Source organism: Schistocerca serialis, chromosome 7, assembly GCF_023864345.2.
Source record: "Schistocerca serialis cubense isolate TAMUIC-IGC-003099 chromosome 7, iqSchSeri2.2, whole genome shotgun sequence".
In the NCBI taxonomy this organism is placed as follows: Eukaryota; Metazoa; Arthropoda; class Insecta; order Orthoptera; family Acrididae; genus Schistocerca; species Schistocerca serialis.
Window position 1 is genome coordinate 161,538,687 of NC_064644.1, and position 22,273 is coordinate 161,560,959.

The 22,273-nt window shown below is 42.7% G+C and overlaps 1 protein-coding gene across 1 annotated transcript in view; it reads left to right on the forward strand.

The window, feature by feature from the left end:
- LOC126412395 (sorbitol dehydrogenase-like) overlaps positions 1 to 22,273 on the forward strand; it is a 111,053-nt gene that overhangs the window by 50,076 nt on the left and 38,704 nt on the right. Inside the window, exon 4 of the mRNA XM_050081973.1 lies at positions 3,698 to 3,857. Within this exon, the coding sequence (XP_049937930.1) occupies positions 3,698 to 3,857 (160 nt within the window). The remainder of the gene's footprint in view (positions 1 to 3,697; positions 3,858 to 22,273) is intronic.

The window sequence follows — 22,273 nt, forward strand, 5'->3', positions numbered from 1 at the left end:
CAGCAGCATTGACTATCAGCTCGGAGACCATGGCTGCGGTTACCCTTGACGCTGCATCACAGACAGGAGCGCTTGTGATGGTGTACTCAACGACGAACTTGGGTGCACGAATGCCAAACGTCATGTTTTCGGATGAATTCAGGTTCTGTTTGCAGCATCATGATCGTCGCATCCGTGTTTGGCGACATTGCGGTGAACGCACATTGGAAGCGTGTATTCGTCATCGCCATACTGGCGTATCACCCGGCGTGATGGTATGGGGTGCCATTGGTTACACGTCTCGGTCACCTCTTGTTCGCATTGACGGCACTTTGAACAGTAGACGCCACATTTCAGATGTGTTACGACCCGTGGCTCTACCCTTCATTCGATCCCTGCGAAACCCTAAATTTCAGCAGGATAATGCCCGACTGCATGTTGCAGGTCCTGTACGGGCCTTTCTGGATACAGAAAATGTTCGACTGCTGCCCTGGCCAGCATAATCTCCAGATCTCTCACCAATTGAAAACGTCTGGTCAATGGCTCGTCGCAATACGGCAGTCACTACTCGTGATGAACTGTGGTATCGTGTTGAAGCTGCATGTGTAGCTGTACCTGTACACGTCATCCACGTTCTGTTTGACTCAATGCCCAGGCGTATCAAGGCCGTTATTACGGCCAGAGTTGGTTGTTCTGAGTACTGATTTATCAGTATCTATGCACCCAAATTGCGTGCAAATCTAATCACATGTCAGCTCTAGTATACTTTACGTGTCCAATGAATACCCGTTTATCAACTGCATTTCTTCTTGGTGCAGCAATTTTAATGGCCAATAGAGTAATAGACGGGTAAAACTTCTCTTGCGAGTTTCTCGAAATTACCAGGGTAGTGCATTTTACTGCTGACACATTATGTTGTTTTAATGGCCTACAAAATATGTACAAAGTTTGATGTAAATCTGTGACCCCACGTCGTGCGCCCCCCCCCCCCCCTGCTTTTTAGAGTACGACTTGCAAATCTGTCCCTTGTACTGGTAAACGTTTTTTGAGGACGAGTTTCTTCTTCTACAGCATTTCTCAATATCTGTTCGAATATCTTTCGCTTCCAATCAGATACATCGTAGAAAAGATACTCGACAGACTCAGAAATTTGTCGTAAAAAAAAAGAGTTTTGGCATCCAGGCATCTTGTACGGGGAGACTGATTCCGAAAATTAACATCATTCTCATATTATTTGTGTTCCGCTGAAGTTATTTGCCAAAATTTAGTCATATATTCCTCACCCAGTGTGATGAAAACACGTTGAAACATTAAAACATGTACATATTTTTTGTCAAGCACTAGGCCTATTTGAGGTCACGGTTGTTAATTTTGTACCGAAGCTAATTTCTCATGGAAAAGTTTACGTTCTGCTACAAGCCACACAGCTTGTTTTCAGCTAACATTGCTGCAGCTACGCAACTGTCATCATAGCTCACTGACAGTGCTACAGTGCTGCCTGTACTCAAATATACTTGCAAATTGCTCTTCTCACGGACTACTATTAAAATTCTATCAATTTCGATCCAATGTTTCTGGGGGGGAGGGGGGGGGGGGGGAGGGGGGGAGAAATTAATGTCGTAAGTCGTCTTTCAGATTGTACATGTCATATAGAAAAGTTGACTGGCCTTTAATTTTTCTCTAAACTCATTTTAAAATATGTTTATTGAAATTATTTTATTTTATTATGGGCTTCACTAGCATTAAAACTGACTTCCAAATAAAAGGTCATTGTTTTATTCATAAACTTTGTCTCCTTTTAACTGTAATCTGAACCTCAGCAGACTGAAGGTATGCTCGCTATGTATGTAGAAAACCTTATGAAACGTTCCCCGTACGTATCTTAAATAGTATATCAATTTCAAATATCTGGTTCAAATAAAAATCACCCTTTTGACTGAGAATGAATGTGGATGTTTTGGTATGTAGATGCACCGAGGTAGGTCTACACTCCTGGAAATTGAAATAAGAACACCGTGAATTCATTGTCCCAGGAAGGGGAAACTTTATTGACACATTCCTGGGGTCAGATACATCACATGATCACACTGACAGAACCACAGGCACATAGACACAGGCAACAGAGCATGCACAATGTCGGCACTAGTACAGTGTATATCCACCTTTCGCAGCAATGCAGGCTGCTATTCTTCCATGGAGACGATCGTAGAGATGCTGGATGTAGTCCTGTGGAACGGCTTGCCATGCCATTTCCACCTGGCGCCTCAGTTGGACCAGCGTTCGTGCTGGACGTGCAGACCGCGTGAGACGACGCTTCATCCAGTCCCAAACATGCTCAATGGGGGACAGATCCGGAGATCTTGCTGGCCAGGGTAGTTGACTTACACCTTCTAGAGCACGTTGGGTGGCACGGGATACATGCGGACGTGCATTGTCCTGTTGGAACAGCAAGTTCCCTTGCCGGTCTAGGAATGGTAGAACGATGGGTTCGATGACGGTTTGGATGTACCGTGCACTATTCAGTGTCCCCTCGACGATCACCAGTGGTGTACGGCCAATGTAGGAGATCGCTCCCCACACCATGATGCCGGGTGTTGGCCCTGTGTGCCTCGGTCGTATGCAGTCCTGATTGTGGCGCTCACCTGCACGGCGCCAAACACGCATACGACCATCATTGGCACCAAGGCAGAAGCGACTCTCATCGCTGAAGACGACACGTCTCCATTCGTCCCTCCATTCACGCCTGTCGCGACACCACTGGAGGCGGGCTGCACGATGTTGGGGCGTGAGCGGAAGACGGCCTAACGGTGTGCGGGACCGTAGCCCAGCTTCATGGAGACGGTTGCGAATGGTCCTCGCCGATACCCCAGGAGCAACAGTGTCCCTAATTTGCTGGGAAGTGGCGGTGCGGTCCCCTATGGCACTGCGTAGGATCCTACGGTCTTGGCGTGCATCCGTGCGTCGTTGCGGTCCGGTCCCAGGTCGACGGGCACGTGCACCTTCCGCCGACCACTGGCGACAACATCGATGTACTGTGGAGACCTCACGCCCCACGTGTTGAGCAATTCGGCGGTATGTCCACCCGGCCTCCCGCATGCCCACTATACGCCCTCGCTCAAAGTCCGTCAACTGCACATACGGTTCACGTCCACGCTGTCGCGGCATGCTACCAGTGTTAAAGACTGCGATGGAGCTCCGTATGCCACGGCAAACTGGCTGACACTGACGGCGGCGGTGCACAAATGCTGCGCAGCTAGCGCCATTCGACGACCAACACCGCGGTTCCTGGTGTGTCCGCTGTGCCGTGCGTGTGATCATTGCTTGTACAGCCCTCTCGCAGTGTCCGGAGCAAGTATGGTGGGTCTGACACACCGGTGTCAATGTGTTCTTTTTTCCATTTCCAGGAGTGTATTATCAGGCAGGTGGAAGATCTTTAAGTGTCAATATTTTTTGCAATTTTTAGTTCAACAGTTATATTATTTTTTTCTTGACGTAAGTAGCTGTGTAAGGTCGGTATTAATGATTTCTAAACAACAACAAAGAACAAAAAGATCGTCGGCGTAGCCTAAATAGAATGTTTTCTCAGTGATTTCTACTAATAGGACACGGAGGAAATCTGTAAAGATGGTATTTAAGCCTGTAGATCTTTCACATGATAATGCAGTGTTAACTTTATCTGCTCTGTGTGTAGCATAATTACTCGGATGTACACTTCCAGGTGACCGAGTCGCCATAGAGCCTGGTGTTCCGTGCCGTAAATGCGACTTCTGTAAACAAGGCAGCTACCACCTGTGTCCGGACATCTTCTTCTGTGGTACTCCGCCTCATAACGGAAATCTCTCTCAGTACTACAAACACGCAGCTGATTTCTGTTACAAGTAAGACTTATAATAATAGAATTATGTTTTTGTTTTAAAAATAACGTGTAGCATGGGCTGTAGCGTTTCTGACATCCGTTCAAACGCTCTTGAAGTACAGAATATTTTTTTCGCAACATCCATTCAGTTTTACTGTTCTTGGAAAGAGCTCTTCATGAAATATCGACTATTCATCATGCAAGAATTGCCTGTCTCATTATGAAACATTTAGTGATTACGAAACAGGTTCTTTAAATGAATAAGCGTCTAAGTGGTCCTTCCTACAGTCCATCTTATCCACCTTATCTTTAATAGCTTGTAGTAAATTTTCCCTGTATCTTCAGTTTTTCCCAAGTCAAAAATGGAAAGATGACGGTGTGCATTGTACCCTGACAAATCTATCGCTGGAATCGTTACACAAACTTCTCTTTTCATGATCATTCTTAGACTCGAGACACCTATCCCCACCATGTGTTAGGTTTCGTGTTAAACTTAACATAAAAAAGAAAACATTGCCCTACTTCATTACCAATCAACAGTTTTCTTCCCATCAACAATGAAAAGAATTGTAAGCTGTGGTACTCATTTCATTTACTAGACTCATGCTCCCAGAAACTTCCACATTACTTACGATATTACCACTACATCTTTAATGTTTATCTTAAATCATGATTCCTAGGAGTAGCTTCCACCCAAGGAAATATCAGCTACATTTTTGTATCAACAAGAAGTGAAAGCTATGACATTTTCCCATGACGACGTACTTCTGGCTGAGAAGGAAAAGGACTGGAAACAATAATGTCTTCAAAGGAGATTATAAGAAGAATACTAACAAAAGTAAAATAAGGGTAATGCAATGTAGTCGAATTAAACCAGGTGACGTTTACACTTACGCCTGTATGAGGTAATGACACACCAAAAGTATGCAATGAATTAAAATAACTAACGATGGCCGAAGCGTAGAGAACATGAAATGAAGACTGGCAATAGGAAGTAAAACAGAAATTTGCTAGCAAGGAATATACACTGAGGTGACAGAGGTCATGGGATACTTCCTAAAAATCGACTCTTCCTTTTGCAGCACCTCGACGTGGCACGGATTCAACAAGTCGTTAGAAATCCCCTGTAGAAATAATGAGCCATGTCTCCTTAGCCGTCCATAATCGTGAAAGTGTGACATCTCGATTATGTTCCATAAATGTTCGATGGGATTCATGTCGAGCGAGCTGGGTGGCCAGATCATTCGCTCGAAATGTAAAGAATGTTCTTCAAACCAAATACGAACAGTTGTGTCCTGGTAACGCGGCGCATTGTCATTCATTAAAATTCAATCGTTAAGTGGCTGCATATGGTCCCCAAGCTGCCAAACATATCCATTTTAGTCAATGATCAGGTCAGTCGGACCAGAGAACCCAGTCCATTGCATTTGAATACAGGTCACACCATTATGGAGCCACCACCAGGTTGCACAGTTCTATGTTGACAACATGGGTCCATGGCTTCGTTGGGTCTGCGGCACACTCGAACCCTACCAACTGAGATCTGGACTCTTCTGACCAGGCCATGGTTTTTGCAATCCTCTAGGATCCAACTGATGTGGTCACGAGCCCAGGAGAGGGGCTGCAGGCAGTGTCGTGGTGTTAGCAAAGTCGCTGCATAGGTCGTCTGATGCTACAGTCCACTAACGCCACATCTCGCCGCACTGTCATAACGGATACGTTTGTACATTCGTGGTACGTCTGAAATGTCCCCTTAGAAAAATTAGGAATGACTGATTTTCAAACGGCTGAGCAAAACTCAACGTACTCAAACAGTTTTCTCTTTACTTATTCTTATCATCTTTAAACTGACACACAATATTTTTAACGCAACGCGATCTGACATTCAATAATTCCTGCAAAAGAATGGCCCTGATTAACAAGAACCTATACCTTTCATGAATCACTTACCTCACAAAAACCTTCGTTACTCGATCTACTGCAACACAGCGAGCGCCAATACTGCCAGCTAAATAAAAAATTCTAACTACTAAAGGTTCTAACTACTGATAGGCGTAGTTAGCAAATGAAAGATTTTGATAGAGAACAAACAATGTATTTACCTTAATAGTGTTCAAAAAAATGTTCAGATATGTGTGCGAAATCTTATGGGACTTAACTGCTAAGGTCATCAGTCCCTAAGCTTACCCACTACTTAACCTAAATTATGCTAAGGACAAACACACACACACACACACACACACACACACACACACACACACACACACACACACACACCCATGCCCGAGAGGGGACTCGAACCTCCGCCGGGACCAGCCCACAGTTCAAGACTGCAGCGCCTTAGATGTGTTATAAAGTCATCATATATATATAAATTCATAACATCCATCTTTACAAATTTCGTTTTTCTGGCGGACACACGTCCAGATCGTCCGCTTATAGTAACCTCGCAAAACTCTGGCATCTCTCTCTCCACATCCACCACTGCTGGCGGCTCACCTCCAACTGCTCAACGCTACGCGCTGTTCACATCCAACTGGCCAACACTACACAAGCGAATATTCCAACAATGAGTCCAACCAGCCAGAGACTGCACACGGCGCAGTCAGCGATTTTCATACACAGCACTAAGTGGCATTACCAACATAAAAACCTAAACAGCCTACTTACACTTCCTGCGTTGATTTCCTGCTGTTATCTCACGCAGTACCCCTTGTCTGTTAGCACTGACAACTCTACGCAAACGCCGATGCTCTTGGTTGTTAACTGAAGGTAGTCGGCCACGGCGTTGTCGGTGGTGAATAGTAGCAACCTGAAACTTGATGTTCTCGGCACACTTTTGATACTGTGGATCTCAGAATACTGAATTGCCTAACGATTTCCGAAATGGAATGGCCCGTGTGTCTAGCTCCAACTACCATTCCGTTTTCAGAGTCTGATAATTCCCGTCGTGCGGCCATTATCACGTTGGAAAACTTTTCACATGAATCACCTGAGTACAAATGACAGCTTCGCCAATGCACTACGTTTTTATAAAGGGTGGGACAAGTAAAAGTGACCCGGAGAACAATGTTTCAGAGTACAAAGAAACACAGCAGAGGAGAGGGAATACAGCACTAACTTGACTGTATCAGATGTTGAAAGTGACCACTATTCATCACTTTACATTTTTGAGCCCCAGTAAGAAAGTTGCTGAAGGTGGATCGAAGCTGGATTGCTAGAATTGTAGCAATCTCATCTGAAATGTTCTGCAACCACTGTCTCCTTTTTCTCTCATTGGCACTACCTCCCATCTGTCTCTCCAATGTCACTGTCTTTATCCCTTTCTCTCATCTTGCCTTACCACTGTCTCCTTCTCTGCCACTTTCACTGTCTCTCTTTCCCACTGCATTGTCTTCATCACACTCTTTTTCTCTTCCATGGCCACTGTCTCTTTCTTTCTCGCTTAGTCTGCAGTCTTTCTCTTCAACCATCATTATCTCCTCTCCACACATGTCTTTTGGGATGGTTAATTTGGGGTTTTCACCCCTAGACGAGGAAACTACAACACGTGAGTATAGAGAGTGTCGGAAACTGACCAAATCTTTTGTGTTAATTTTCGCCGGTCTGGGGGGGGGGGGGGGGGGGGGAAGATGGAGCAGGGGGGGTCGAGGTCAGCCCCCCCCCCCCCCCCATCTCCGACCAAGCCTATGCATGATCTCAACTTTGCCTTGGCTCTGACTGTGGTTTTATTCATCCATCTCTTTTTCTCTTCCACTTTCTCTCTCTTCATCACTGTCTTCTCTCTCTTTCTCTCCTACTGACTCTGCCTCCTTTCTCTTTCACCGTCGTCATCTCTCTGCTACTTTCTTCCAGCACGAAAAAGAGCGAATACGTCCGCATGCAAGGCGAAACGAGGGTTGACACAGCTGGTTCTCCACTCATTAGCCAAAGTCTTTTAAAGAGGAGCATATCCGCGTTTTTTATGCTCTGATAGGGGCACTTTTCAGCTGGTTCCCTTCTTTTCGCTGTTAAAACAGGTTACACTGCTTATATAAAACGAATTCTTTAAGAAAAGTTTTGACAGTTTATGTATGAGCTTCGTCGTATTGTTATACTATGACACACATGAAAAACAAGTAAGTACGCGTAATATAAGATTAAAACAATATCGTCTCTCTTCCGAAGCAAGTCCACTTAACATTACTTTGCATAAAAATGCTCCAACATGTTTAGGCTACAACTACAGCATACCAAAAAATGCTGTGTTTGATTTGTAAGAACAAAGGATTTCGTATGACAAAATACATTTTTGTAACATCCTTACGCCGCCAGGTGATGCCATCGAATAATCTCCAGGTCAAAACGGTTTGTATAGGTGTGAAGTGCCTATTATTGAGGAACAGTGCGTCATAAAGTTTTTTTGGTGACAAAATGGCGACTAAAAACAGAGATTGGTGACATCAGAAGCTTTGTGGGTGGCACCAGAACCCTTTTCATGTGTTCAGTACGTCAGTTAAAACTACATTTACGCCTCATACCGGACATTACGATCATCTTTTACGCGCATATGTACTGTCACTTTGAACATCTGAATCTTGCTAATGATGACGATAACGAAAAAAGTTTCTAATTTTCCCGAGAACAATTTTTTAAGAACAAATGGTAAAAATTTCGACAATTTTTCACGAATGGAAAGTATAGAAATGGCTTGCCTAGGCCGAAGGAAATGTATAATGGTTAAATTATGACTCTGTAGTATACGATAGCTACAGTATTCCCGTTTTTCTGGTATGTCTACAAGTGATCGCTGCACCAAGGGCTATCCAAAACGCTTGACACCTTCTCCGTGTGATCAGTAGTGCACGAGACATGACTCTCTGAAAATGATATATTCGCGCGCGGATTTTTTGGAATTATTGGTAGTGTGCACTGCCATGCACGGACCCATAATAATAATTTTGTGTGACACAGTGGCCTAGTGCAAGTCTTTCAATCTTTCAACTGGACGCCATTTCGGCGACTTATGTATCCCTAATCTACGCTAGTTATCCGTCCGCGAAAGTAGACCTGCAGTTTAATGAGGAATCCGAAACACTTTGTCTTTTCTGGCGACTCCTCACATCGTTCAAAGGTGATGGGTGGGTTAAAACGCAGAGTGAAAAGTGATGTTGAATCGCAATGGAGAAAAAGGAAATTTATGACACAGCTTGACTAAAATAAGGGGTCGCTTGACAAGATCCATCCTGAGACATCAAGGAATCGTCAGTTTGCTGATGGAAGGAAGTATAGGTATTGATTGTAGAGGGAGACCAAGATATGAATACGGTAAGCAGGCTCACAAGGACGTTGGCTGCAGGGGTGAAGAGACTTGCACAGGATAGAGTAGCTTGGAGAACTGCATCAAACCAGTTCCAGACTGAAGACCACAACAACGATAAAAAAGTCAACTGGTCTCAGAAGGGCAAGGGCTGAGTTCTCCCCGCTTACCAACAGTACTCAGCAGATCCTGACAGTTAGCCATCCAAGTGCTAGCCAAGCCAAACAGTGCTTGACATCGTTTATCTGACGGGAATCGATGTTACCACTGCGGCATGACCGTATTTTCACAGAGCAACCGGTCATAATCTGGCCTTTAGAATTCTCACCCATGACGTGGCGGAGGTATTCTGATGAACAGTAAATTTAGGGATGCATCACTAACAATTTTCGCACTGCAATTTCCCGCGTGACAAACTACGTGCTGGACAGGGTCTCGAACCTGAAACCTTTCCTTAAACGGGCAATGTTCTGTTAGCGCGGGTCGCTTATCGTGCCTGGATAGCTCATTTCGTAAGAGCATTGTCCGCGAAAGGCAAGGTTTTGGGATCCTGCCCAGCACACGGTATTAATCCGGTAGAAAGTTGCATAACAAAACTCACTCCTCAGCAAAGTGGAAGGTTCATTCTGGAAAACATAGCACTTTCACCCTGACGATGAATCGATTGGACAGGTAAAACGCCAAATAACACTGAAAATTGATTAGCCACACAGGTCCATGACTGTTCAGTAACTGCAAGCAACGCTCGAATATTCTTTGAAATCTAAGATGTCAACACCACTCACGACAGCAGAAACGATTTTGTTACTAGGACTGTAGACTAGTAATTTTGTGAGTATCCCTCCTCTGTGAGGTTTCACTAGGAAGTTGCTAGCGAACAAATGACTATAACGGATGTTTTGCCGACACCAGCATGCCCTACTGGCAAGAGCTTTCTCATCACTTCTTTTGCTTTCCAAGTGAGTACCGTGCTCTTTTATTGCATCTCAGATTAAGTGACACTAAGTCTCCAGGTACTTTGAATAGCTTCTCATGTCTGCTTTTTAGCTCATTTGTCCACTATGCTCATACATGGCTACGTGGGATTTTCAAACTTATTGGAAGTTGTATTTGGTGCTTACAAGCCTAAAAGCTCATCTGCTGTCACCGGAGGGCCCTCTTCTTATCTCATGTTCATTCCCAGAAATAGAGGTATTTGTGAATTAGCTTATCTTTCTAATCATTTACTTCCGTTTGAAAACTTACTGTTTACACATCAACTGTTAATTCAACCTTCACCAAAAATATTTCGGAACTTGACGTATTGTCAAGAAGGAAATGTAGTTTAGTAATGTAAGACACTGTTCTGCACTGTCATGAATGAAAAACTACAATAATAATAATAAACTCGAAGTAAGGTATATAAAAGACAATGGATAGACTGCCAATAAAAACGGTACAAACATAAAACACATAAAACAAGAAAGTGTGCCCATCTCTTTTTTGTACGTGAAGAAATTTCGAAAAGTACGAAAATCACTGCCACGGCAGACTGCTTAGGGCCATTCCACACAAAGTGGATCAATAATCTCCACCTGAACATCTCCAGTATGAATAAAATTTTGCACAAATGATTCTTATAGAATAAAACTAAGCTGTGCAAAATTATATCTCAAAATACAAAGAAGTCGTTGTTTTGCAAGGCTTTCAGTAGGAGGCTGCGAAATGTTGTATGTCTCAAATACAGTTTTGGTCAAGTTTAAGACAAATTAAAATTGAAACGAGATGTAATCTAGAGGCGATATTTGGATTAGATGCACAGCTCTTTGCGATTAACACGATGCTAAAGCTTCAAGTTTGTTTCATTCGTCTTGAGGTCAAAATTGGAAGTAAATAAATTGTGACAGCTTTCCAACCAGTCTGTGACTACAATACCGTTTGGAAAACCAAGTGTGTTGTTTATCCTTTAGTGGTTCCACAGGGAAATAATTTGTCAGTTGCACCGAACTGCAATGGTTATAAGGATGTAAATATGGCATCAAAAATTTTTGCGTACTCTTATGGCGCAGTGTTAATTATTATCACCTTACATTTACCTTACTTTTGTTTCACTTGAAGCGGCACGTTATTTTATACTACAAAAGGGCTTGTTTGTTAAGGCCCATTGGATACGTTAAATAACATTCACAAACCATAATTTTAACGATCGCATTTACATAAAAGACATAAAAATAACTATATGGTAGAGACATTCCTTGATCTAAATATTCAGTACAGCTTTCGCAAACGTTTCAAAGTTTTTACATACAACAGTCCATTCAACGTATTTTCATTACGGTTAAATTCGTTGTACTCCAAGTAATTTAAAATTCTATTTTGTATGTTACGAGAAAGAACTTCACCCTTTTTCTTATGAGGCATTGCCAATGTAACCACCCGCTCTTCAAGTTTTGTGGCTTTTTTTGCTAATTTAGGATGAAACTAATTTAATGAGCTACTTGTGTTATCGACGACTTTTTGGAGTGAGTGTTAACATTTTCATTTTACATCAGCCTTTTAAGAACCTCACTTTTTTGTTTCAACTCTTTCAGTAGGCCGTCATAATAAACACGTCACAATTGCTGGTCGTTACAACTATGTTATACAAGTGTATCTGGTTCAAACCCACCAGAAACTGAAAGCTGGCCCAAATTCCACTTCGTACTTGAGAATTATTGCGTTTTATGGAGCTATATGAATCTTATTTCGAGACTTTATGACTTTGGAAGAGAATACTCACGACTTCACAAACTTCAGTTGACTCTTTTTGCTGTTTCTATTTGTCCGTCACTACTGGAACCTAAAAATTCTGTGGAGAATAACAGATCAGCAGGTTCCTTGTGAACCTCATTTTGGAATACTGAGCACAGTATTTGTGAGCGTTCTTAATTCAGCTACGCATGTTTTTTAACGATACTTGTTTCTGCAATAGGTTTGTAGAAATGCTTCTGCGAGAATTCAAACAGCGTAGAAGCAAGACTTCCTGATATAAGTAGATAACTTAACACATTTCAAGGTCACAACCAGAGGCCTTAGCAATCTTCGGTATTCGAGTGACTCGAGTCTTTTTTTACAATTACTAAAAGATGCCAGATGAAACTCTTAATTTTCATTACAACCACTTTTGTAAGGTAGTAATTCACGGCCAGTTTTAAGTAGACATCCTAGTGATACAAAATATTGAAGCTGCTCAGTAAACAAAACAGTTCTATTAATATTGTGAGCTTGATAGCTAAGTTGGTGCCAGATTGAACAGTGTGTCCGTGGACTGAAAACTTATTAATTCTTGGTTATAATTCATAAAAGCAGAACAGACTACCACTCACCCATAAATGATTTGTACAAAAGTACGTCTTTAAGTACCAGACATATGCGCACACTCCACACACACACACACACACACACACACACACACACACACACACACACACGCGCAGTCGTTTACAGACGTACACTGGTTAACGAGCACTGCGTCTGAGTTGCTGATGGTAGCCACCAAACACTATCACACTAACGACCAGGCTGCCACCAACACCTTTATGTCAAAACACACGTTAACCATTATGCTTCTGGAAACACTTACATGGGGCTGCCTCTAGGATTTAAAAGAGTTCAGTTGTAGAGTCACCTGAGTTCAGTGGTAGGGTGTTTTCGATTTTGAATTATAACTAAGAAATGAGCCACTTCTGAGTCTAAGACTAGTTGTTAGACCAGCAATTGTCGCTAGCTGCCACCAGCAGGTAAAGTGCAGTGTCCACAGCCCTTGCGTGTCTCGAGACAAATAATGTGGATGTATTTACTACGTGAAGTGTGTTACTACGATCATCTACAGATGACAGATAGACTGTTTTCCTTTTTCGATTATTTCCACCCAGGATTTGTATTGCTGAATAATTTCTTGGATTTGTCTTATCTGTAGGTGGAAAGTAAAAATATTATCAAATACACTTACAATTCTGCCAAACATTAAATATAGCAAGAGTTTGCCAATGTTTGACTCCAGCATTTTCAAACTCTTTTTCCAAACCTTACCCAGATAGTATCCACAAAAAACAAAACCTTTTCTAATACAAAAACAGTTCTCTTTCTAATGAAACGATAATAAATAAGTAGGTGGTCATATTCGGCCATACGACATCAAAGTATAAACAAATATGAGGCAAAACTTTTTGATGGCATGTTTACGTATTAATAACTTCTAAAATACAAATAATTGCTGTAGTACGGTGGAAGCGATAACAAGCAATTTCACTGCGGAACCACTAAAGGACAATTGATATGTTGGTACAAAAATTGTTGGAGTTACAAAATGGTTGAATAGTTGTTGTGATTAATTTTTCGCTATCTTTGACTTGACGTAGCGCCTAAAACGTTGAACGACTGTCTTGAAACTTTAACAGTGTGAAAAGCACAGAACATTGTGTATCTGATCGAAATATCTCGCTTATTTGGCACCCCATTTTCAATTTTAAGCCAGTTTTAATTTGGCAAAAACTGTTGTACAAGTCGGAAAGCATTTTGCAACACTCCACTGAACGCCTCTTAAAATTTTGAATCTTTGGTGTCTTGAGTTCAAATTTTGCACAGTGTACAAAGCTTTATTCTGTTATTGGGAACCTCTGCAAAAAATTCGTTCGAAATTGTGATGGTCAGGTGGAGCTGGTTCCTAAAATTGGTCCAGTTGCTGTGGAATGTCCCTTAACTAAGAAGTCAGTTGTACGATTGGTCACTACGCTCATTGTTCGCACTATGCTTATGTAGTGACCGGTCACGCGAACAGATGCAGTTTCAGGTTTAGTACGTTTATTTAGTTTTGCTATTCTGTCTGCATCCAAGATGCCGAAATTCGCGCTGGGAGAATGTATGATGTCATCAAACGATGACCGTATTCACAGAGAAGAATCTGTTGCAAGATGCAGTATTTGTAGCGTCTCAACCGCAATTCATAGAAAATACCAATGAAATCAGTTCAGCATCGTGTGGAAAGGACAAAGCAAGCTAAGAATTACGAACTACAATACGTCTACAGTACGGTGAGACAGCAGTTCATTCGTGAGGCATTGGCACTTAAAGTAAAAAAAAGTGGGAATTGTGTTTGGAAATTTTACGTGTTCATTGATTACTTACCTTATAAATATTAAAGTATAACGAAATAGTGACAGAAAAAATTACTTACTGAAATAGGTTAATTCCGTTACTGAACCCTTTTTCTTTGCACACCTCAGAAAATTTCATAAGGAATCAATAATTTGTAGAACTTTGATTCAGACACCCCGCTGGTACGGAGCGAGGTGATGCAGTGATGCACATCTCACACTAACACACAACAAAGCAAACAGAAACGATCCGCCGAATTGTAAACACATATCACAGACGTCAGTTTGAAGTAGAATTTTGAAACTTACACTGTTTGAATTACCCCGAAGAAAGCGATCTATGGACCTTTAATCAGTACGGATTCAGAAAGTATCGCTCTTATGATGTACAACTGGCTCTTAGTTCGGACGAACTAATGGATGCTGTCGACAGCGGATCTCAAGCTGCAATGGACTTCCAATCAATGCGCGTGACTATGGAATATTGTCTTTGATGTGCGACAATATTCGTGATTTCCTGACAGAACAGTCACAGTTAGCAATGAATGGCGGGTGGTCATTTAGTGAAACCGAAATTATATCTGTGGTTCCCTAAGGACGTGTTGTAGGCCAACTATTACGTTAAACATACACAAACGAGTTTACCGTCCAGTAATGTCATCTGAAGATTAAAATCCATTACGAAATTATTTAGACAACTTATCTGGATGGTGCGAAAAGAGGCAACTGACGCTTAACAATAAAAAAATGCCATGTCCTCCACCTGAGAACTAAAAAAAATTCCGTTAAAATTCGGTTCGTGATATAAAGATTATCGAGTCAACTAAATGTCTAGAAATTACAGTTACGAACAACAGAAATTGGAACCATCGCAGAGAAAATGCTTTTTATTGGCAGTAGGTGCAAGAAATCTACACTGAGGTAACAAAAATCATGGGATATCTTCTCATATCGTGTCGGACCGTCTTCTTCCCGGGGTAGCGCAGAAACTCGACGTCGTGGCATGGAATCAACAAGTTGTTGGAAATCGCCTGTAGAAATAATGAGCCATGCTGCCTCCTTAGCCGTCCATAATTGTGAAAGTCTTACCCTTGCAGGTTTTTGTGCACGAACTGACCTTTCGACTGCATCCCTTAAATGTTCGATACGATTCACGTCGGGCAATCTGGGTGGCCAAATCATTTGCTCGGATTGCCCGGAAGGTTTTTGAAACCAGTCGCGAACAACTGTGACCAGGTGACATGACATCGACGATTGGGGACATGAAACCCATGAATGGCTGCAGGAGGTCTCCAAGTAGCCGAACGTAACAATTTGCCGGCCGCAGTGGACGTGCGGTTCTAGGCGCATCAGTCCGGAACAGCGCGACTGCTCCGGTCGTAGGTTTGAGTCCTGCCTCGGGCATGGATATGTGTGATGTCCTTAGGTTACTTAGGTTTAAGTAGTTTCTAAGTCTAGGGGACTGATGGCCTCAGATATTAAGTCCCGTAGTACACAGAGCCATTTGAACCATTTCCAGGTAGTGATCGGTTCAGTTGGACCAGAGGATCCAGTTCGTTCCATGATAACACAGCCCACACCATTATGGAGTCACCACTAGCTGGCACAGGGCCTCATAGACAATTTAGGCGCGACATTCGAACCCCACTACCAACTCTTACCAAATGAAACCGAAACTCACCTGACCAGAACACGGTTTTCCAACCGTCTAGGGACCAACCGATAAGGTCACGAGCAGAGGAGAGGCGCTGCAGGCGATGTCCCGCTGTTAGCAAAGGCGCTCGCTTCAGTCATCTGCTGCCAAAGCCCATTAAGGCCAAACTTCACCGCAATGTCCTAATATATACTTTCGTCGTACGTCTGACAATGATTTCTGCAGTTATCTCACTCAGTGTTGCTTATCTGTTTGCACTGACAACTCTATGTAAATGCCGCTACTCTCGATCGTTAAGTGAAGGACGTCGGCCATTGCGTTGTCCGTGGTGAGAGGTAATGCCTAAAATTAGATATTCTCGGCACACTCTGGACACTACGCATCTCGGAATATTGAATTACGTAACGATTTTCGAAATATGATGTCCCACGCGCCTAGCTCCAGCTACCCTTCTGCGTTCAAAGTCTTAATTCCCGTCGTGCGGCCAGATGGATAGGCCGTAGAGGTGCTGTGGAGTATCCACCACGTTCCCCAGACCCAACTCCTCTGGAATTTTACCTGTGGGGAACACTAAAGGACGTCGTTTATCGACAAATGCCACGCATGTTGGATGAACTTCGAGAGTCCATCGTGCATTCATGTGCAAATATCCAACTGAACACGTTGCAGTCAGTAGTTCGTGCTGCAGTTCGGCGGGATCGCTTGTGTGTGGATATTAATGGTGACCATTTCGAACACCTACAGTGATACCTTAAAGTTGGACTTTAATTTACACTATCACTAAAAATGAGACAACTCAGTCAATTAGTTTTCAAGTTATGGACTTTTAAAGAGTGGATACATTTTTTGGACCCCTCTGTAGATGGAGAGAGGGTCACGGAGCTGTAAGCGAATTGGTGTCAGTATCATTAGAACAACGGCGTATTTCATTGCGGTGAAGTCTCAACAAAAATTCAGTCACTAATTTTCTTCTCCGAATGTGAAAATATGTTGTTGACTGCCACCTACGTAAGGAGGAATGATTATCGTAATAATAAAAAGATGAATCAGAGAAGAAATATTTAGGTGTTCATTTTTCACTCGAGCTGTCAGGAAGTGTAACAGAAGACAGATAATCTGAAACTTGTTTTATGTACCCTCTGCCAAATACTTAAGTGCGAACTGCAGATGAGTCATGTAGCTGTAGACGTGGTAAAACACTGAACTGGTCTCTCGGTTAGCCTGCGTTAGAAATGACAGTATAAGCTACTATATCAGTCAAATTAAGAGGTCATCTGTGAATCATTTGGGAGCAACTGAACACTGTATGCGGAAAGTGAGACATTCTGATTTAAGTTTCCTATAGTTTCCCTAAATTACTTAAATTAAGTAGGACATTCTGATTTAGATTTCTTCTGGTTTTCCTAAATTACTTAAATTCCAAAACTGCTCCCCTGAAAAGGACACAACCGCTTTCCTTCCCTGTTGTTCCCCAAACCCGAACTACGTCTCTAATGACGTAGTCATCAACGGAATGTTAAACGTTAACCTTCCTTTTTTGCTTTTATGTTGCTGGTTAGTTCCACTGAGAAAGCGCACGCATATTAACTTTCTCAGAAGAGCTCTGCAAATAATTATCTTGTAGATATATCTGGATTTCCTCGTCCAGTTAATGACAATTGTCATGTCTATGTATAGTGGTGAGTCTCTATCGGTCTTCCACTGGCCATGATGAACATTTCCTGTGTCTCTAAATCTTCACCATGGCCTTGAAATGAAACTTCGTGGCACGGTTAAAGTTACTGAACCTCCGTACTGAGTCTTACGTATTTCAAGGGATTCGAGGATCCCATAATCGTAAACAGGATTCAGGTGAAATTATGTTCTAAATGTTAGCAGGATACTACACTCTGACTGCAACGTAAGTTTACGTCTCTAATACACTGCTTTTCTTTATACAGGCTTTCCGGGCCGGAGGCATACAAAAACATTTATTTATATTTCACTGTCTATTAAAAAATGTAAATGTCATGTGACGAGGACCTCCCGTCGGGTAGACCGTTCGCTGGGTGCAAGTCTTTCGATTTGACGCCACCGGTGACTTGCGCGTCGATGGGGATGAAATGATGATGATTAGGACAACACAACACCCAGTCCCTGAGCGGAGAAAATCTCCGACCTTGCCGGGAATCGAACTCAGGCCTTTAGGATTGATATTCCGTCACTCTGACCATTATTTTTTGTTGTTGATCGTTGTGTTTGGTCGTTTAGGACGTCACATGACATCCGTTAAAATTCGTTTTGTTGATCCTTCCACTCAGTTTTTTATTACAGAGGCCAACCAGCTCTCTGACCGAACACACTGAGCTACCGTGCCAGCAACCACTCAGCTACCGAGGGCGGACACTGCCTCTTAAGGATTATAACTTTACTGGTCCAGTATTACTCCATCAGTTTTATGAGTGTTGGTACAATTCAATGTGGGCACCGTTCCTTGTTAGACAGATATCGGAACAGTGTTCCACATCTCGCCACAAGTTCATAAGCATGAACGGTGTTACGGCCTCTACTGCGGCGTAGATCCGTTGTCCCAAATCTACCAGGCCTCTAACTCTTGTTCTGTACACAATGTCCTTGATAAACACCCATGCACTGAGATCTAGCAGAGTCAGTTGGGGAGACCGAAGGGGCCGGACAATGGAACATCTCCTTCCTCCCCCTCCCTCCCCCCCCCTCTCCTTTCGGAATCAAAGCTCAGAGAACATCTCATGAAGGAGTGTGGTAACATTCCCATGATAGTGGGGTGGAACACCATCCTGCTGGAAAGTGACTCGGGGAGGCGAATGTGGAACTGCAAAGTTCGCCAACATGTCGAGATAGGCGTGCTCCGTCACTGACGCACATGCGCCTTGCGACTCAGCGCTGTTCATGAAATGGTGAGGATAGCTTCTTGCAGCGTGTCTCTATAGATTGCACATTTACCCAACAACATAAAATGTCGAATTCTTTCATTATAAGAATTTGTTTGTGTATACACCTAGTCCGGACACGACGTAGGTTACACACACATATTTATGTGAAGGGAGCGATCTGTCTATTAGATAGAAAAATATTTCTTCTGAAGCCATTATCCAGCGATCTTTGCACTGCTTTTCGTTATCTTTATACCGGTTGCCATTAGAATCAGGCAGCGTTCCTTTGTTATTGAGAAAGTACTACAGTTGCGGATTGTGGGAAATTCTAGGCGGTAATTCACACTGATCGCTAACCTCTCCGATTTTCCTTTTCTCCCAGTTACTTCGAACGTTTGAAAATTAAGATTCTCTGCTCGCGCTGCCCGACCTTGCTTGTTCACGCACAACAAGACGAAGCGTAAGATAGAGCAGTTTACCTCGGCACAGCTCGTTACGTTAACACCCTGAATCCTGGGCACACCATCCATTCTAGAATACATTGGCTTATCACCAATCTCTGGGAATTGCTTCTGCATATGAAGTCTTGCGCATGGTGCGCTGCTGAAACTTGTTATGTTAATGCAAGGCAAACTCGTAGTCTTTTACAGCGCGAGTGCTGCAGTCTACAAATCTAAGGAACCTACATCTATATATATACTCTGCAAACCACATTAAGGTGTGTGGCGGAGGGTACTTGCCCCCTATCCTGTTCCAGTAGCGAGTGGTTCACAGGAGAAACGGTTCTTAATAAGCCTTTTCGCAAGAGGTATATAGGAGGTAGAAGTGTATTAGCGAACTCTTCTATGAAAGTACTATTGCAATACAGAAAGGAATTCTGCGTCATTGTAAAATTTTAGAAGTTTTTTTCCCCCAGCACAGTATGATAATTAGAATGTAACCAGGAAGTGAAGCCAACTTGGCACTAGCGACGAACACAACTGAGGTATTGCCACAGAGTGTGACCACAGCAGAATAACCGCATCATAACTTCATTCTGACAGAAATGGAAGGTGCCGTAACAGCACGTAAACCGTACACAAGAACGGCCTACTGGTATGGCAGATAGCACCAAGTTGCAGAAGTGAAAGTGACAGCAGGGACACTGCAGAACGCTGTAAGCTGCCGACAACCTTAGAAAACGAGGCTAAATGATGCATTCTCACCATGTTAGATAAGAGTGGCCTGCTCAAAAGGTCCCATCTTTTGCATTAGACTAAAGGTCAAAATAAATGCTTGAATATGACGTGTTCCAAGTCAGCGCAGCTGCCCCGCCAAACGAAAAATCAGTCAGAAGTAGGAAGTAGGAATAGAGTGCCTGCCACGTGAACTAAGAGCCGCATGACCAGAAGCAGCATAAACTACAGCCTCGCATCCTGACTGGCAGACTAGCGTTCAAACACATTACTGTTACTGTCTCAAAAGAGACCGCCACATACTGACACTTGCAAAGATGCATAGCACCCACAATTTTCGATAAACAAGCGACAAAAACAATGGATATTGCATATTGAGGACTAGGCGACATTCAAAGTAAACGACAGGCCAAAAAGTTATAAGTTATTCATTTCTTTTATTTAACTGACGAGTGGCGTATTTTATGTATATTTTTGAGATGATACATAAATGTTGATGTTATTACGAAATTAAGAAAATTTAACAGCTTGACAACAATTCTTTACACTGCTTAGCAGACTAATTTTTGTGAATTGCTGTTCCTAATCTCGCTTTTAGTGACTAGACTCTCACACGCAGTCAATGACTGGTGACAAATTATTCGGCAGTTCTTAGCGCAGGAGTAGGAATCTGTCTGCAGTTGTTAGGAAGTTTTGTAGCATTCCGAATGCTCCAAAACGTTCATGTGCAATAACGTTCCAGGAATGATCAGATCATACATTTTCTCACATCATCTACATTTTCTTTTCTCCGTGCAAATTTTTCTCTTGCTCACTTACCTCTTATGCTCCTCAACCCTGCGACAAACGATGTAACTCATTGTCAGTCAAGAAAAACTGTAAAAAGTTAACTGAATTGGGTATGACTCGAAGCAGCATTCTTTTGACCATTAATCAGCTGAAAATTTATTCTAAACATTAGGTATTTGCTCACTACCTAAATCAGAAAAGTCTGTTAAATGACTGTATTATGCATTTATACCAAAACATCTCAAATCGATCGGTGACTGAAGAACGTGTATGGGGCACTTTGACGAAAACCAACGTTGTGGAATGGTGCGCTTAATTTCGCGCTGGTCGCAATTCGATACAAGACTCCGCTCGATCCCGTATCATAAATGTCGTAACGCAGAAGTTACGCCAACTAAAATGTGAGACTCTCAAGCACCGTCCTATCCGTCCTATAGTCCTGATCAACCCCCCCCCCCCCTCCCCGTGCGATTATCACGGCTTCGGCCCCTGAAAAGAACCTTGAAGGGTTGAAGATTCCTGATGGACGAGAATGTGCAGCAGGCATTTACGGACTTCTTCAAGCAACAGGATACAGTGTTTACCAAATGGCCATCTTCAACGTCATGCTTCGATAAGGCGATTCCCTTATTGCTCACGACGATTTTGTCCGATTGGCATACCAATTCCGGACTCTACGGTCTTCGAACGAAAACATTTTGATCGCTCCTTATATTTATGATGGCGAAAAACGAACTTTTGTTGTTAAAAGCTGTTTTATGACTATTTTACAATAAAGTCTTTAGCTAGATAACTTCAGTGGTAAATAATCAATGTAGTATTAATCAAATTCTTCTCGGTTTGAGGCCGCATTGTCATCTGTAAAATTCTGACCTTTCGGCGACTGCTGCAAGGCGCCTTCCTCAGGGTGTATTGCTAACTGCTGAATGAGCACTAGTTTGGATACGTATATACTATGGAGGAGTGCTGTAATTGGATGTGAGGGTGAGAAGTAAGGGTATTAGAAGTTCATTTTATTGGTCTTTGTATTGCGTGTTGTCATTGGCGGAAACGGGCATTAAGCAGATTTTTCGTAGCAACAACAAAATAAAAGATACAATTGACAAGTTTCATGCCACCGGAGTTTATGAAATCTGGTGCGAATGTGGACTGGTGTATGTAGGTGAAACTGGGTGTCCAATAAGCACAAGATTAACTGAACGCAAGAGATATATCCGCCTCAAACAATACAACAAATCAGCGGTGCCAGAACATCAGGAACAGTACAGAATGAAGATCGAATTTCGAGAGGTCCGCGTACTGGCGAAACAGCCGTTTAGTTTGAGCAGGAAGATTAGAGAGGCTATTCGATACTAGGCAGTTAGTAAACAGCGCTTCGCTGTAGTCGCCGCTCGGTCTCCTGTTCGCCGATTTCCACCAATGGCAAGCAGTAAAGGAAACTCCAATGGAAAACGCACATTTCCGCCAATGACAACACGCAATGCAAAGACCAATAAAATGAACTTCTAATACCCTT